Source organism: Myotis lucifugus, unplaced genomic scaffold, assembly GCF_000147115.1.
Source record: "Myotis lucifugus unplaced genomic scaffold, Myoluc2.0 scaffold_215, whole genome shotgun sequence".
NCBI classification, from domain to species: Eukaryota; Metazoa; Chordata; class Mammalia; order Chiroptera; family Vespertilionidae; genus Myotis; species Myotis lucifugus.
Window position 1 is genome coordinate 2,209,713 of NW_005871263.1, and position 19,015 is coordinate 2,228,727.

The window sequence follows — 19,015 nt, forward strand, 5'->3', positions numbered from 1 at the left end:
TCCCCATCAATCCTGTCTTGAGTGTGACAGGGGGCGGTCCCCCCCCCCCAATCGGCCCTACCCTGAGCGTGACTAGGGGTGGCATCGCAACCTCCCGATCCGCCCTGCTCTGTGCATGACAGGCGGCGGCGCCCCAACTCCCCAATCGGCCCTGCTCTGTGCCTGACCAGGGGCTGCACCCAGGGATTGGGCCTGCCCTCTGCCACCCAGGAGCAGGCCTAAGCCAGCAGGTCGTTATCTCCCGAGGGGTCCCAGACTGCGAGAGGGCACAGGCCGGGCTGGGGTACCCCCCCCCCCCAGTGCACAAATTTTTGTGCACCGGGCCTCTAGTTAGTTATAATTAAAAATTTTAAACCTATAGGGACCTATAGAATTTTTATGGAAACAAATATGTAGTATACAACCATAAACAAACACTTATAATAATGGGCATAAAACACATTGAATTCGTTACAGCAATTATCTCGGGGAGAAGAATACAAATCAGATGTATATGTACATTAAGTAATTATGGCATGGAGTTAAGATTTGTGGTGGTTATGCATCATTATATAGGCTGAGGCAAAAGCAGGTTTACAATTGTGAGTACACAAAACAAGAGTTTATTCTTGTATTATTATTTATGAATTTAAAATAGAACAGCTTCACAAGGTTGCATGTAACCTTATTTTCCATACGAATAACTATAAACCTACCTTTACCTCACCCTGTTGTTTTCTATTCTTGCTTGCGTATTTAAAATAATTTGCGAGATGGCCGCACTGTAATTTGGCAGAGGTGTAGGAGAATAAGATGACTTTGCACGCTTTATTTTTATCTCACTAAAATTAAAGTGACGTAAAGTGCTAAGAATCAGAAGGATCATATAACTCAACAGCAAAAAACCCCCCACAAAACAATCCAATTAGGAAATGCGCAGCCCTGACCAGTGTAGTTCAGTTTGTTGGAGTGTCGTCCCATGCACCAAAAAGTTGGTTCAATTCCTGGTCAGGGCACATGCCCAGTCTTCAGCTTTGGCTCTGGTTGGGGTGCATATGGGAGGCAACCAATCAATGTTTCTTTCTCTCTCCCTCTAAAATCAATAGAAACATATCCTCAGGTGAGGATTAAAATAAAAACCCACACACAAAAAAACACCCCACAGTGAGCTATCCATCACCTGACACCTGCTAGAAGAGCTATTATCAAAGCCAAAGAATAACAAGTGTTGTTCAAGGGTCAACTGTTCATACAAGCATGGAATCATTATGCTATACTAGTATACCTAAAACTTATGTTTATAAGATATATTTTTATCAATTATATTTCAATTAAAAAAGAGAGGGGTAAGGAACTGAGAACCAGTGAGGGGACAGTGGGTTACTGGAGTCTTCCCCTCTTGGGGTTGTCAGCTCGCTGACAGGCATGACTGATGGAATTTATTTTATTGTTTCCTTCCTCTGATGCAAAATGCTACTGATGGGCTGGAGCCTGGGCATGACAGCAAAATGGGGAATGATAAAATTTTATAAAGGGGATTTATGGTTATAAAATTAAATACTTCAGGATCCATAAATTCTTATTCTGAGTCCAAACTATTTGGAAAATATATAAATCAATCAATGAAAAATGCTAAGAGTGTTTTTTTTGTTGACTTTGAACATGTTCAAGGCGCTATTGTGGTGAAATTTTTTTTTTTATTTTTTTAAAAAATATATTTTATTGATTTTTTAGAGAGAGGAAGGAAGAGAGATAGAGAGCTAGAAACATCAATCAGCTGCCTCCTGCACGCCCCACACTGGGGATGTGCCCCCAACTCAGGTACATGCCCTTGACCAGAATCGAACCTGGGACCTTTCAGTCCGCAGGCCGACGCTCTATCCACTGAGCCAAACTGGTTTCGGCTATGGTGAAATTTAACAAGGGTTGTGACCAAAAGACTGAGTCAATGACTTGAGGGGGTGACCCAGAGTCTCTGTGTTCTCGTTGGACTAACTTTTAACGTTTATTGGTCCAGTAGAATAAAGAAAAATGATCATATCTAAGAATATATAAAATTAGATCAATGTTTTGTCAGTTATGATAAAAGCACCCTGCACTTGAGAGTTGCTTGAAATAATTTTTGTTAAAAAAAATAAGAAGAAAACTACATGTTTTCTAAAAATTAAGAACAATAATCAGAAATATGGGCAAAGTACAACTGAATAATTCACAGAAAATACATTACAATGGCCCATTAAATGAAAAGGTATGCAATCAAATTCAAAGTGAGAAATGCATTATTAAAACTGCAATAAGATACCATTTCATATCTATGACATTGGCAAAATTACAACATACTCTACTGGGAAAATCAGCACTCATTCAATTTATAAAGAAATGCAACATGATACCTCAACCCCTATAGAGGCAAATTTGGCAAGATCTAACAAAATTACATGTGTGTTTTCCCTCTAATCTAGCAATCCTACTCCAGGAATCTATCACAAAGTTACAAAGGCAAAAGCACTAAGTGACATATACACAAGACTATTAAAAGTATTATTTAATATAGTGAAAGGTAGAAAAAAAACAGAATATTTATCCATTGGGGAACTGGATGAGTAAACCATGGGCAGACCACCCAATGGAATACTACGGGTATTAAAAAAGAGAGAGACAGAAATCTATAAATACTATTATAGAATGACACCCAGGATTTTTTAACTGAAAAATGCAAGGTGGAAAAAAGTTTACTTAGTATGCTCTTTTGTGTAAAAGAAGGAATATAAATATACATAGGATAAGTATTAGGTTATATTTTTTACAAATAAATAATAAGCCCTAGCAGGTTCTGCTCAGTGGTTAGAGCGCCAGCCCATAGACTGAAGGGTCGCCGATTTGATTCAGGTCATACTTCTGTTGCAGGCTCAATCCCCAGCCCCGGTTGGTATGCGTGCAGGAGGCAACCAATAATCAAGGTGCCTTTCACCTCTCTCTCTCTCTCTCTCTCTCTCTCCCTCCCTCCCTCCCTTCCACTCGCTTTAAAAATCAATGAGGAGTGCTCGCTTCAGTAGCACATATACTAAAATTGGAACAATAAAGAGATTAGCATGGCCCCTGCACAGGAATGACACGTAAATTTGTGAAGTGTTCCATATTAAAAAAAAAAAAAAAATCAATGGGGAGCCTGGCCGGCATAGCTCAGTGGTTGAGTGTCGACCTATGAACCAGATCACAGTTTGATTCCTGGTCAGGGCACATGCCCGGGTTGCCGGCTCGATCCCCAGTGTGGGCGTGCAGGAGCAGCCAATCAATGATTGTCTCATCATTGATGTTTCTCTCTCTTTCCCTCTCCCTTTCTCTCTGAAGTCAATAAAAATGTATTTTTTTAAAAATCAATGGAGGGGAAAAAATATCCTCAGGTGAGGATTAACAATAAATAAACAAACATAAACAAATAAATAAATCAAACCAAAACTCGATAGGAAAAAAACCTGGTTAACCACTAGGAAGAGGGAGGGAACAGGGATGAAAGCTACACCTTTCTGAATGTACCTTACTGTATACAGTCCTACTTCAGAGGCATGACCACCCAAAACAAAAACACACAAAGAGATGAACCTAATTGTTTATCAAGTTTATGGCAAAAAATGCACAAAGAATAATTTCAAGTTGCTTTAAAGACAGTATTTTTTTAAATACATATAAAAACCACAAAGAAATCAAACTGCATTCAGCAGTATTACTTTAGTAATAATATTGGTACTGTTATTTATTGCCTTATGCTCTCCTGTGAAAAAACCCTAGAACTAATGGCAATTCATTAGTTGTATCTCTAGCACTTAGATTACGGTCTTTCTTTCTTTTTTTTAAATATATTTTATTGATTTTTTATAGAGAGGAAGGGAGAGAGATACTTAGAAACATCGATGAGAGAGAAACATCGATCAGCTGCCTCCTGCACATCTCCTACTGGGGATGTGCCCACAACCAAGGTACATGCCCTTGACCGGAATCGAACCTGGAACCCTTCAGTCCGCAGGCCGACGCTCTATCCACTGAGCCAAACCGGTTTTGGCAGATTACGGTCTTTGAAATAACATTTCCCATCATCTTCAAGAGGCACCTAACTGAGATCTGTAGCAGGAAATGTACCAAAAGAGCCTGGAATATTTTGTCATGTATGAAAGAGGCCATTACAGGCTACTAAGTGTATGTCAAGAGGGCACAGGAATCTATAATTCACTGGCCAAAGATGGAACAACTACGGCATCAAAATACCCTCATTTGTCACTTTGGAGGTTGGTAAGGCACTGTCTCATTACTCTAAAAATTGATAAAGAGGGAAAACCAACAAACACTTATCCTACTTTTCCCAAACAAAATGGTAATTAACCATCTAAGAGAACGTGGTGGTGGTTGAACAAAAGAATGAATATACTAAAAACCATTTAAGTGTACATTTTTAAATGGTGACTTTTAAGGAAAGTGTATCTCAAAACATAAGTCAATGGTGGAAAATTTCTCTTTACTTGAATCTGCTGATCACTCTTTAACCATTACTAAAAGTAGACACCCAGACATGGTGTATGTCCTAATGAAATGAAACAAAGTGTAACTACAACAAATTCTTGCCCCCCCTCCCAAAGGATTAAGTGGTACATAATAGAAGTGAAAAGCAACTTACTTGATTCCTAAAAATCATAATGTATTTGATACCATCAGCTTTAAGGACAGGAAATTCATTCACTATTTAAAAAAGAAAATCATAGTTATTAGAATGCTAAGGACTATTTTTCCCAAATTGGTGAAAACATTATCAGATTTTTAAAACATGGTTTTGGTAATCAAACTGTCAAGTAATTCAAGCTTAGTTAACTCTAAACTAACCTACTATGTAGCTATTAATTCTGGTAAGATAATAAATAATTTTCCCCTTTACCTTTAAGTTCATTACAAATTAACATGTATTACTTATGTGACTGAATAAACATGATTGGGACCATGACTAGTGACCATATATCATCTTCTTCCCAGAATTGAAGCTACTGTGAATCAAGAGCATGTTTCTTTACCTGAGATTTACTTCAAATTGCTCTGGTGGTGGGAAAATTAGTAAAAGGGAGAGAATACTAGTCAATTGTTAAAAATTCTTAAAACTAGATGATATTAACATGGAAGTTCATTACAAGACTCTCCCTACCTTTTAATGTATTTAAAATTTCCATACAAAAAGTTTGCAAAAAAAGAATATCTATGTACCTTGATAAATATAATTTCATCAATGTAAGAAATTATCTGTAATATTTATTAGTTTCATGTACTTTAAATTTACTTTGATTTTTAAGAGTTTATTTTTCAAACAAGAAGAAAAACTAAAGTGTAATTCCTAGTCTATATACCAGGATAACAAAAAGCTAAGATACAATCTTCCTTATTCCTATTTTCCTTCTACATCAGCCAATATGTTAATTTCACCTGAGCAAAATCTGGAAGATCATTTGAGATTTTATTCAATAAAACAAACACCTGCAACAAGCACAAGAGCCAATGTTTTGAGTCCTATAGTGATATAAAGCCCCTATTATGACTTTTGCCATAATGTTACTTATTTTGGTAGCTCAGTTGATTAGAGCGTCATCCCAATATGCCAAGGTTGCAGGTTCAATATCCAGTAAAGCACATATAAGAAGCAACCAATGAATGCATAAATAAGTGGAACAACAAGTTGGTGTTTTTTTCTCTCTCAAAACAATTTTTAAAAATTTCAAATAAATATTGCAGGCATGGTGTTGTAAGTTGTATAAATAATTTACAAAACTCACCATTAGCTGATTTTAAATCAGGGAGAATGTGATTCACAAAGAACTCAGTCAAGTTTACAAGTTCATTTGCTTGTGTAATTCCATGCTGAAAAACAAATTTGTAACAGGGTAAAATAACATGAAATACCTGTATATAGCTACCACATTGGACATTTAGACAACTTTAGAAAACCAGGTTAAAAAATGGAAATGAGCCCTGGCCACTTGGCTCAGTGGATAGAGTGCCGCCAATGGACAGAAGGGTCCAGGGTTCAATTCAGGTCAAGAGCACATACCTCGACTGCAGGCATGATCCCAGCCCCAGTCGGGGCACATACAGACATACAGGAGGCAACCAATTGATGTGTCTCTGTCACATCGATGTTTCTCCCTGTCTGTCTATCCCCGTCCCTTTCACCCTCTAAAAGAAAAAAAAAAAAAAATCAATGGAAAGATATCCTCAGGTGTGGATAAAAAAAAAAAAAAAGAAATGAGCCCTGATCGGTTTGGCTCAGTGGATAGAGCGTCGGCCTGAGGACTGAAGAGTCCCAGGTTCGATTCCAGTCAAGGGCATGTACCTTGGTTCCGAGCACATCCCTAGTAGGGGGTGTGCAGGAGGCAGCTAATCGATGTTTCTGACTCTCTATCCCTCTCCCTTCCTCTCTGTAAAAAAAAAATCAATAAGATATATTTAAAAAAACTTCAAAACACAAACTGCTTAAAAACAAAACAAGACTAGCTCAGCCAATGTAAGTCAGTGGTTGAGCGTTGACCTATGAACCAGGAAGTCATGGTTTGATTCCTGGTCAGGTCACATGCCCAGGTTGTAGGCTTGATCCCCAGTGTGGGGTGTGCAGGAGGCAGCTAATCAATGATTCTCTCTCATCATTAATGTTTCTCTCTCTCCCCCTCTTCCTTCCTCTCTGCAATCAATAAAAATAAATTTTTTTAAAAAGATTATTTTAATAGATAATAAAAGCAATTTCCTTAACCCCTAGAGTGCCGGGAGCGCTATCGCGCTGCTCCTACAGTGTCCAGTTCTAAGTCTGCTTTTATTAGTGATGATGATATTGCTAAATATGTCAATTCTTGCTGTGAAGATGACGATTTTGTGGAATATATTGAATATGTAACTTCATTTACTTGCGATTCATAATTTTTTTCCTAAACTGCTGTAAAATCAGCAAAAATGCCTTGGTAATTTTAGCATAGTTCCTAGGATATTGGTTGGCACTCAAAGGGTTAAATTAACAAACACTGAGTCTCAGCTAAGGGAACAAGTGTGGCATCTGTGAACATTTTGGTCTATAAGAAACTTAAGTGCTTAACACATCAACATAAAGTCCTTTTTGGAAACCACATGAATTCTAATCAGAACTAATAGGTTATCTAGCAGAGTAGAAATATGCATCATCAGAAATATATTCTTCCTTTTTACTTCTGTGGTCACCAACATGTCTGATTTAGAAAGAAAACTATATTGAAAAGATTCACCTTCTGTGTTTGGGCTTTTGATGCCAAAGATGTCACTAGGTAAATGGCTGCATCTTTGTGTTTCCAGTTGACAGATGGATTTTTTGCATATTCCTGCAGCATGGAATTAACATAACCAGAGAAGATTCCTGTCACGGGTCCCTCAAAAAACTTGCATAATCCTCGTACTAGATCACAAGCAGCCCTTCGTCTAGTATCAATATCTATAAAATAAAAGAGAATTACATCATGAGAAAGAAACAATCATCAACCAACTGATCAAATTTATTAAGAAAGCTGCTGACAGCTATCAGCAACATAAACAATGAACAGTTTTCACACACACACACACACACACACACAATAACACAAAATGAGGATGAAAACTAAAAAGATCATAGTAGTATGATAAAAACTACTAAGTACATAAAAAAAGAGAAGACAAATGATTTAACTGATATAGCTCACATAAGAGATGCTTTTTAAGGTATAGGAATTAAAGAAAATAGTTCTCCGACGAAAGCCAGTTAAAATGACACTCTAGTCTTAACTCCCTCTTCCATATTTACAAGAAAAAAAGAGCCACTTTAAAACTGGCTTGCCAAGGCTGTTAAAAACCAAAATACAGCCCTGACCGGTTTGGCTCAGTGGATAGAGCGTCGGCCTGCGGACTCAAGGGTCCCAGGTTCGATTCCGGTCAAGGGCATGTACCTTGGTTGTGAGCACATACCCAGTAGGGAGTGTGCAGGAGGCAGCTGATTGATGTTTCTCTCTCATCGATGTTTCTAACTCTCTATCCTTCTCCCTTCCTCTCTGTAAAAAATCAATAAAATATATATTTAAAAGCAAACCAAAAAAAAAAAAACCAAAAAAACACAAAATACAGCCCTAGGTAGTTTGGCTCAGTGGACAGAGTGTCAGCCTGCGGAACAAAGGGTCCCAGGTTCGATTCCAGTCAAGGGCACATGCCCAGGGTTGCAGGCTTGATCCCCAGTAGGGGGCATGCAGGAGGCAGCCAATCAGTGATTCTCTCTCATCACTGATGTTTCTATCTCTCTCCCTCTCCCTTCTCTCTGAAATCAATAAAAATATATATTTTAAAAAACCCAAAATACATACCAGATCCTTCCAAATCTCTTCTTATGTACTCCTCAGAATTGTCTTCAAAGGCTTCTTCATCAGCAGCTACAAAGATAGATGACATTTCTGTACTCAAAAGACAACCTCTCAAAAGACATGGCAATCACTATACTCTTACAGCTGAGTATGCTGAAAAGTGTGTAGAATTGACATTTTACAGCAAATTGTTCTTTCCCAACACATAACTACTTCATATATTACTATTCATTACTTAGAGCAGCAAATGCTATCGCGAAAGGTTAAGTAATAGATCATTCACACAGACGTGATACCAGCTCACTTGTTCTAATGTGACAGTGTCCCCATAACTGGACTTTAGCACCAACTTTCAAAAGTGAGTGTTGGAAACCAATCCAGGGGGTGCCAATTTTTTATTTTGACAGATAAGGACATTTTAAAAACAAGCTAACAACTACAATCATCATTATTTCACAAAAATAATTTCAACACCAAAAATGTAGGACAGACAACATCAGAATAAAGCTCTGTTCTTTAAATAAATATATCGTTTTAGAAAAACACAAAAGGAAAGAAAACCTCACATTATATTGTCCTTTATTTCCTCATTTTGTTCCAGATAATTGAGAACCACTGACCTAATGACTGCTTTGATATAGAACACAATTCCTACCACATTTACTACTTGCTCTTCCCAACTAGAAAAAGGAAAGGCATTCTGTATACAATCAGTCTCTTAGGACTATCTGAACCTTAAGCACAAACTAAGTGGGCTTTCATTCTATTTAAAAGTTATCAATCACTTCTAATCTCAAGTCAACTGCTGGAAAACAGTTATTTGCCTTGGTGAAATACTAAAATCAAACAAAACCAAATTATTTCCATAAATTGAGATCCTGGACAGTTACTTTCTTCTCAATATACCAGGATTGTTAAAGTCTTATTCAATATTTCCATGAAAAAACCTCCATAGCATACAACAAATTTCATCACAGCAGCATTCATTTCACAGATGCCTTTTATACCAACCACACTTTGTCTTGGTTTACAAAATGGACAATAAATGATCTACAAAAAGTTTTATTTAGCAATAAAAAAAATTAGAATATGTTACAATAATCAACAGGGAAAAGACTTACTAAACTTATACTAACACACTCTTTAAAAAACTGAGTTTTTGATCCCCTGAAAAGGCTTTACACTCGCTGTAATTACCTCTAAATTCCATGTTAGGCACAATAACCTTTTCACAGATACTTGTCAGCGTGTTCTGGTCCTCAAACAGATTCTTATAGTGAGGTCTCTCACAAACTGAAGCCAGAAACTGAATTGCATTACTTACCAACTGGAATAAAACACAAAAATAAGCATATTTTTAAAAGCAAAACGGAACCATGTATTTCTTGGGGAAGTTGGAAGGGGTGTGTCTTAATTATTTTTCTCCAACATCATCTTACCAAGTCATATTTGACCTCTTGACCTGTTGTAACTAGTAAATTCCAGATGGCTGTGACAAAACGAGGCAGGTACCGTTGAAATTCTTCATCGTACTTTTGTGCATACAGTGCAGCATTATCACAAATCTGGGATTTTAGGAGCTCCAATAAGCCTGCTTCCTCTTCATCCTTACATAAGAGAAACCAGAAAACTCAAACATACAACTCTAATGCTACCATAAATACAGAGTAGCTGTAATGCCTGAACTCTTTAAAAATTTAAATCCAAAGCCACTGTCAATTTACTCACCTAGTCTTTCAAATAAATGCAAGATGAAATATTCATTTATTAATCACTGAGAACAGATCCCAAAAGTTTTCAAGTTTTATTTTCTTCTGGTTGCTAAATTATAAAATATTTACATACCAAACTGAAAATAACATATTCCCACAGAAACCTGAATGATAAAGACTACATCACACTTTCCTTTGTAACATCGTTATTGTATTGTCTTACTGTCTCCCAAAAGGTTCTCATTCAAATGTTAAGATGTGTCCAACCCCCCAATAAGGTAATGCTGTAGGATTCTCAAATAAATATTTTGATTATAAAATATAAAACAACAATCTAAATCAAGGGTCAGCAAATTCAAGCAGAGCCTGCAGGTCTGCTGCCTATTTTTATGAGCAAAGTTTTATTGAAACACAGTCATGCTCATTCCTTTTCCTCATTTATACAATTCCTAGTATTGCCTTTGGCTGTGTTCAACTACAACCGCGGAGGTGAGGTGTTGGAACAGAGACCGTATAGCCTACAAAGATAAAAACATTTACGATCTGGACCTTAACAGGAAAAGTCTGCCAACCCCAATCTAAACAATAACAGTGGTTTATATAATACTCTCAACTATAACAGCAATTCACAAAAACCCTTTGAGCTATACTATGTGCCAAACAGCTCATTTCATAAGGCATAAAAACAGGGGCTGCTACAAGGATGACAAGGTAGTACATGGCACACAGCTCTCTGTAAGAATCTATGTGAAAGGGTCTTTTCCTAGTGGAATCAAATCCTTTTTGTTGCTTTTTATTTAATAAATCTTAGACATTTGCTGTAAACTCAAGTAATGACTCTCCCTCTGCAGCCCACTCTCAAAAACTGACTTGAATTACTAATTCCAATTTTTCTTTTACTTGGTGTTGAAGTATTTTAAAATTTTGCTTTTTTATGCTTTTGTTGTTGTTTCTTGGGAAAGGGGGAGATCATAAATACATTAATAAAGAAGCAAATGAGTAATAGAATACATGCTATGCACGGAAAAGCACATATTACAGAGCCCAGATCAGAAACGTATACATTACACAATTTCTTCATGTCCCCTATTTCCTACGCTGTTTGACTTTTTTAAAAGAGACTATTATTACAGAGGTCTAAGTTTTATGTTTTCTTAATATTTTCAGTGACAAATAATTTTCTATTTCATAAATGTTCACACTGTGAATATTCTAAGGCCTTATTTCAATGTAATAAAATAGCCTAACCTATACATGGTGACCTAAGCCAGGCCCACAATAAGAGTAATTGATTCTGTACACTACACATAACCAAATATGAAACATCCCACATAATTAAATTATTTGCATTCTTGGAATTCTAGCTATTAACAATGCAAGAGTAAATAATTTTTAAGGAACTAGAATGCCAAATGTTCTCAAATAACTTTATTTCATTTTCTGAAGTCTAACTACCCTCCAAGGTTCTCAGAGGGTACTCAAATGTTTTAAATTAAAACAAAGTGAGATATAATTGATATATATGATTATATTTCAAATAATTCTTAATTTTAACAAAAGGCTACTTGGGAAATATTTTAAACAATACTTACATCAGTTTGTAGAAGTTTATTATCTAATGTCAAGAGAGTATGAAAATTGTTCATCCAAGTTTCCATATTATCTTCAAAAAATTCAGGAAGATCCTAAAGAATAAATGCAGACTTGAGACTTTTAATTAAAATAAGTAGGATATTGCCTGGCCAGTGTGGCTCAGTGGATTAAGCCTTACTCTATGCACTAAGAGGTCACTGGTTCAAGTCCCAGTCTAGGCATATGTCAGGATGGCAGCCGATCAATGCTTCTCTCTCTCTCCCTCTCTCTCTAAAAAAATCAATAAAAATATATTTTAAAAATAATAAGTATGCTATGTACATAAGTTCCCCCTGCACACACACCAAATGTTTTCCACATGCCTACAGACTCCAAGTCCACACTTCTTATCCTGAACCAACCATTATCTATTTTGACAAGAATTCTCTGTTCTAATTAGATCTGGCAGCTGAATAAACCATTCTGACTTCTGTCTCTGTTTATACACTTTTGACCACAAATAATGCTGTCTTGATTTCCTGCCCCAATTTAATTTAAATCAACTTATTCCTTCCAGGTCCAGCTAAGACTGTACGAATGAAGCCTTTCCTTATAAAACTCAGTGTTTACCAATATATCCCTTTTCCTTTCTGAACTATCACATTTAGTGTAAGATGACCACCAATTCAGACTTGCTGTCTTATACACTAATGGTTTCCTATGTAACAGTACTGCCTTCTTAATGAGGTTGATAAATTCCCCAACGGTAACATTATGCCTTTGGTGTCCCTGACTCTGCCTAACAAGTTATTAAGAATCTTATTCTACCTGACTTCCAGGAAGCAGAATTAAAAAAAAGATATAAGCGGGTTAGGTGCGAGCAAAAAACAAAACACAACATACACACACACACAAAAGGTATAAGCAAAATGTGGGTATGGCATTTTGGGCTGTTCAACTCCTACTCTATCCAATCCTTTTTCTGCCAAGGACCTTTTGAATATTCCTAACATCATTCGAGGGCCATACAAAATGGTGGAATGCTTTCCCTACCACTGTGAGTCATGCTGTAAGGATTAAGTCCCTGTCCTTGGCCCTGGCTAGGAACAATGAAAAGGCCAGATCCTTCCTCTAGCCTTTCTCAGTATAGTAATCTGTACCATTAAGATCCCCTTTTGGTTCCTGGAACCCTGAATCTTAATGAAATGAACAGAAAGAATGACTGGAGGCCACTATTTCAGTAGCAAAAGGGTGATTGGGTGTTTTCTACTATAAAACTGTGGCTGTGTTTCCTCTGAAATAACATTGCTTCTTAAACCTTCTAAATGCTGGTTCTTCGTCTTGTCTCCCCCAGATGTTTCCAATAAGAGCCTTTTTGTATAAGCTAACCATACATCTCTAAACAAAACATGGCTCCCCCAGTGCTAAGACCCACTTAAATGAACAAGAGGAAGGCCTGAGAATGTGATCTCATGGTCTTCAATGAAAGAGTAGAGCAGAGGTGGGGAACCTTTTTTCTGCCAAGGGCCTTTTGAATATTTATAACATCATTCCCAGGCCATACAAAATTATCAACTTAAACTACGCTGCTATATTTGGTCAAACATTTAACTAGCCTCTAATGCCTTGGCAGAGCCAGACCAAATGATTCCTCAGGGCTTATATGGCATATGGGCTGGACATTCCTCACCACTAAAGTTCCCCATAACACTGACTATTTGTAGACAAAGAATGGAGGGAGTAAAAAAAAACCCCCAAAAAACTAATTTCTTTACTTTCAGAAAAATCAATGCTGGCAAAGAGGTCTTCATCAAATGGAAAGTTGCATATTTTTTTCAACAAAGAATAAGAATCAAAAACAAGAAATAAAGCTTACCTGAAAATTTAAACTGTAGAACAGTTTTGAGATCAGTATCAGGGAAGAAAAAAGAATTCTCAGAGCAGAGGCATCATTTGCATGGGTACTACAGAGTTCAATGGTGGCCTTGGAAAGGAATTTAGGAACACAGTGTTAGTGTATTGTAACACTTCGTGAAATAAGCTTTGCACTAGGCTGAGATTACCTATATCTCTTCTCCAAAATTTAGCTTTTAATTAGAGATTTTGAAAAATATTTTAAAGTACATATTTTGACGTTGCTATCATGGTACTATTAAAAGCTCCAATGTTAGTATTTCGGACTAGATCCTTCCACTCTTCTCTGTGCACACATAAATATACTAGAGGCCCAGTGGTGGTGGTGGTGGTGGTCCATCAGCCCCCCTGTGCACTCTCACAGTCCAGGAGCCCTTGGAGGATGTCTGGCTGCTGGCTTAGGCCAGCTCCCTGCTGCCGCGGAGGTGGAGAGGCTCCCGTGAGCCATGACCCCGGCTTCTGGCTGAGCGGCACGCCCCCTGTGGGAGCGCATTGACCACCAGGGGGCAGTTCCTGCATTAAGCATCTGCCCCCTGGTGATCAGTGTGCATCACAGTGACCAATCTTTCCACCATTCAGTCGATTTGCATATTAGCCTTTTATTATATAGGATTATACAAAACTCTCTTTACAAGATCTCATTAAATAATTCTCCTGCCACTTGACATTTAGGTTGTTTCCAATTGTGTATTGTTCTAACTGTAATAAATAGGCCTATCTAGAAAACTTTGTGCACACCTCTAATTTTCATAAGTTGAGATTCTAGAAGTGTATTACCAAAGCATCAGAGTAGGCTATGAGCATAGATTTTGGAAGCCAGATAGACCTAAATATAACCCAAACTCTGTTACTCACAATAAGCATTACTTTGAGCCAAATTAAGTTATTTTACTGAGACCCAATCTCAACTGTAATATGAGAACAATGCCTGCCTCATAGAGAAAATATGCAAATTAAATGAGAAAATCTACATAAAAGGTTCTAGTGCTTCGTGTACAACTACTATGTAAAAGACACTCAACAAATGTTACTTCCTATATCCTGCAGCTAGAAAAAAATATTGACTGGCCGGTGTGGCTCAGTGGTTGACCGTCCACCTATGTACCAGGCCATCAAGGCACATGACCCAGTTGTAGGCTCCATCCCCAGGAGGGGGGTGCAGGATATAGCTGATCTATAATTCTCTCATCATTGATGTTTCTATCTCTCCCTCTCACTTCCTCTCTAAAATCAATAAGAATATACATATATTTAAAAAATGAATATTAAGGTGTTCTTAATGAAATGTCAAACTCTAAAAAGCTAGTATCATTTTTAATCCAATGAACAGGACATCAAAATGGTTTTTTTCATTGCACTCCAGCTAACACTTTTAACATTATTAAAAAGAAGTAGAAATCTTTGCCAATTAAATAGATGGAAAAAATTGATCACATTTTGTCCAGTGTTGTTTTTTAAAATAAAAATGTACCATCAGTAAGCTGTTCTAACCATGAAAAATCTTGTGTACACTCTACATTTTAGAAAGTTGTAACTATCACACAACTTTCCCTTTCAAAACTAGAAAATGAGCACCTTCTCTAGAGTCAGCAAAAGTAGGTTTGAGGCCTGTGGGATACTGAACCCTCTTTCCTTATCTGGACAAAAAGGTTAACAATATATCTTTTGATATTACAGGATTCTCTCAAAGGTAAAGAACATGTTTAAGGAAGTAGCTTGTTCGCTACAAGATGTTAATTAAACTACAATAAACAGACAAATCAAAATGTGGATCTATTCATTTAGAGACACATACTCAAATACTTGAGTGAAACAATTGATGCCTGGGATTTGCTTTTCAATATTCCTACAAAATGAGGGGAAAGAATAAATTTTTTAAAAACCAAAATGTTAGCAACTGTTTACCTTGGATAATAGATACATGGGAGTTCATGATATACCATCTGCTCTATTTCTGTGTAGGTTTGAAATTTTTCAAAAGAAATGGTGCTCTAAATATTACCTACAAAATAAGCTTTCAAAGGTTTCTCTTAAACAAAATTTATTTAAATATTTAAGCAATAAACATTAAGCAATTATATTATTCCATACCTTAAATAGATTAGTCAAGGGCAAAGCAAAGGCATCCAGAACAAGTTTAATTTCAGTCCATAACTCGTTTGACTTAAATTCATGGCGGTATCTAGAAAATTAAGATAAAATAGGCAACTTACAAGTTTTGCTTACTAGCTTTGGTTCCTTAAGAATAGATTAGAGAAAAATCTAATTTTCTGAAATTCTTGGCTTTCTTTTTAAAGGAATCAAGCTCAGTTTAAGGAGACTAGGTATGTTACAGATGATAGGGCAATATGAAATAAACATCCTGCCTAAGAAGAAACATACTAATGAATTGAGAGGCTTATGCTCTTATTCCAGGATTATTATATTAAAGGAATGACAATAATCACAGAAATATGAACTGTTTACACAAGCAAAAACATGAAAAAAAGTATTTTAAAAGTACGAGTTTATATATCAATACCTTTTAAATAAAGAATGTGCTGTGCGAAGGACTCCATTAATAACGTGAAAATCGCCACTCTGAAAGCGATTCACCATTTCTGTCAACAAGTCAGGCCATTTCTGAGGGAAATCTTCTCTACCAATTATGCTAATCGCATCGCTTAACTGAGAAGAGGAGGAAACAGATTAATTAGACGAAAACTCTACAAACAAGCCTACCTAGAAAACAGGGCCTTATATTACCTGCTTCTGAATTTGCTCTGGGCTGCTAAGCATCAAGTGAACTATGTTGGCTTTAATGGCTACTCGATCAGCTTCACAAATTTTATTTGGTTCATCTTCAACCTAAAAACAAAGTATCCATGAGCAAGTAACATAAAATCCATGTCCATGACCAGATAGATGGATTTGTAGATAAAGTAGGACCATTTATTTCCTGGTTTTCTAAGAAAAGCATAGAGAAAGGTAGGCCCTGAGTCACAGATTACTTTACGCTCATGAAAGCATGAATCCTTTGATTAGAAAAATGTATATTCCATCCCAATGCAAATATTTTACATACAAATTAATGAGCTTCTGACTCCCTGATGCCAATTAAGACTCCAGTTTTATAAACTAATCAAAACATGGGAGTAAAATCTTTATATATGCAACTTAGTCCATATTTATCTTCAAAAGCTTCAATTTTGACTCTCACCTTAAGTCAAAGGTCTTTTTCAATGAAAACCCCTTGACCATTATGAGTTTGAATGCATCCAGGACTACATCACTCAAAAAGGTCTACAAGTCTCAGTAGTTTACAAATCAGGATAGAGGTAGAGGGAGGGATTTTTAAACATTTTAAGAATCACCAGGTCATTTTTCTCACATGTGCTTATTAAAGATACCAAGCTTAAACTAGTATTTACTACTTTCAAATTCTTTTATGGAAGAAAAAGGATTCTAAATAAATATTTAAGAAGATTTAAAGTTGAGTTTTTAGAAAAGCTAACTATTTTTGCCAATGGTAATAATTTCTAAATAATTATCATTACTGCTATCACCATAAAACAATTCTCTTTTTTTTTTTTTTCTTTATCCTAAGCCAAGTTTCCTCAACCTTGGAATCACTGACTATCTTGGGTCAGATAAATTTTTGTTGTAGGAATCTTTCTTGTATATTGTAGGATGGTTACATACATCCCTACCCATTAGATGCCAATAACACCCACTCTCCCCACCCCAAGCTGTGACAACCATCATTTTACCAAATATTGTCTGGTGGGCAAAATCACCCCCAATATCTGTTTCTTAATTTATAACAAATTTATACTAGTCATTAAACTAAGGCACAATAAGAGTCACCTTAAAATTAGTATATATTTCCATTTCGCACAAGACATAGGGCACAATCCCTTACCAAAAACTTCAAAATAAGTTATTTTGCGTTTTACAAATTTTCACATATATAATTTTCAGCTTTATATAATTTTTCCCAGTCCACAATACAAACTGCTTCAGTTATTCACTTAGACCGTTTTCCCATATGTCTCTTCAGTAGACAATGAGCTAGAATTAAATGGAGGTTAAAACCTACTTTCACAACCCTCTAGCAACCTGGGTTATAATGTTGATGTGATCTATATGAATTCAAATGAAACAGGAACTTTGGAAAAGTGTCCTTCTTTCAGATTTTCTACATAAGCGATCATGCCATCTGTGAACAAAGACAGTTTTATGTCCTCCTTTGCTCTTTTTATTTCCTTTTCTTACTGCATTAGCAAAGACTTCCAATATAATGTTTTAAAAAAGCTACCTGGCCAGGGCTGATTCTTCTTTTTTTGTGTGTCTACTGATGTGATGAATTACATTAATCAATTTTTAACTTTTTAATTAAATTTATTAGGGTGACATTGGTTAGTAAAATTATATAGGTTTCAGGTATACAATTCTATAATACATCATTTATATATTGTATTGTGTGTTCACCACCCCAAGTCAAGACATTAATTTTTTGAATGTTGAACAAGCCTTGCTACCTGGGATAAATCCCACTTAATCATGGTGTATATTTTTATACTCTTTGCATTTGATTTGTTAATACTTTGCTGTAGAGGGTCCTGTTCAATTTTATCTTTAATCTGTGTCCAAATCTTTCAGGAGCACTGCATATATAAATCTTATAAACATACAGGGTATTGAACTATGTATTCACAAAATACTTACAATTCTCCAGTTTCTTTTAATATAGTTCTTGAATGTTACGGAGGCACACACTTTGATAACATTATCCTGGGACTTCTCCAGTAATGTTAAAAGCAACAGTGGGTAATTCTGATTTCCTTCTACAGATTCAAGAAACTTCTCAGCTATAAAAGAATTTCCATGTTATATTCATTATTATAACAAAATCTTTCTACTTTATGTATATGTGGAACTATGTATATCTGATTGAAGCATCATATAATGGAAAAGATCTTTTCCCTTCGAAAACCTATCAAGGGTCTACTGAGCCTCACTTTCCTTATCTATTAAAAGGACTATATATGATGTTATATTAAACTTACATAATACCTCAGGTTTTCAAGTCATTTGACTCACCTGATTCACACAAACCTATAATGTGGCCTCATCAGAAGACCATCCCATCTGAAGGAGAACCTGCTTCTTAGAGAGTTTAAGTGACTTTAGGTCAAAAGTTACACACCCTATCTGGTTCCAGAAGGTCTATTATTAGTACTACTAGAGACCTGGTGCACAAAAATTTGTGCACTCGGGGGGGTCCCTCAGCCTGGCCTGTGCCCTCTTGCAGTCTGGGGCCCCTCGGGGGATGTCCACCTGCTGGCTTAGGCCCATTCCCGGGGGGATCAGGCCTAAGCTGGCAGTCAGACATCCATCTGGCAGCCCGGCAGTCCCTGGGGGATGTCCACTACCAGCGGGGAGCAGGCCTAAGCCGCATTCGGACATCCTAGCGCTCTCACA

The 19,015-nt window shown here is 36.6% G+C and overlaps 1 protein-coding gene and 1 non-coding gene across 4 annotated transcripts in view; one reads left to right on the forward strand and one right to left on the reverse strand.

The window, feature by feature from the left end:
* The window catches only part of CSE1L (chromosome segregation 1 like), a 50,635-nt gene that overhangs the window by 12,437 nt on the left and 19,183 nt on the right, over positions 1-19,015 (reverse strand). For 2 of the 3 annotated variants that reach the window (XM_006097996.3, XM_023761725.1), the window contains exons 3-14: positions 18,260-18,402; positions 16,298-16,399; positions 16,074-16,219; positions 15,644-15,734; positions 13,515-13,622; positions 11,659-11,751; positions 9,794-9,961; positions 9,552-9,681; positions 8,358-8,423; positions 7,260-7,462; positions 5,787-5,871; positions 4,649-4,710 (exon numbers count right to left, since the gene is read on the reverse strand). In XM_006097996.3, coding sequence (XP_006098058.1) covers positions 4,649-4,710; positions 5,787-5,871; positions 7,260-7,462; positions 8,358-8,423; positions 9,552-9,681; positions 9,794-9,961; positions 11,659-11,751; positions 13,515-13,622; positions 15,644-15,734; positions 16,074-16,219; positions 16,298-16,399; positions 18,260-18,402 — 1,397 coding nt within the window. Of the gene's footprint in view, positions 1-4,648; positions 4,711-5,786; positions 5,872-7,259; positions 7,463-8,357; positions 8,424-9,551; positions 9,682-9,793; positions 9,962-11,658; positions 11,752-13,514; positions 13,623-15,643; positions 15,737-16,073; positions 16,220-16,297; positions 16,400-18,259; positions 18,403-19,015 lie in introns of those variants that run through there. The other variant, XM_023761727.1, reaches the window with a different exon arrangement.
* On the forward strand, positions 3,020-3,123 carry LOC111827758. The gene has a single exon (XR_002831485.1). It is a non-coding gene; the product is annotated as a U6 spliceosomal RNA (small nuclear RNA).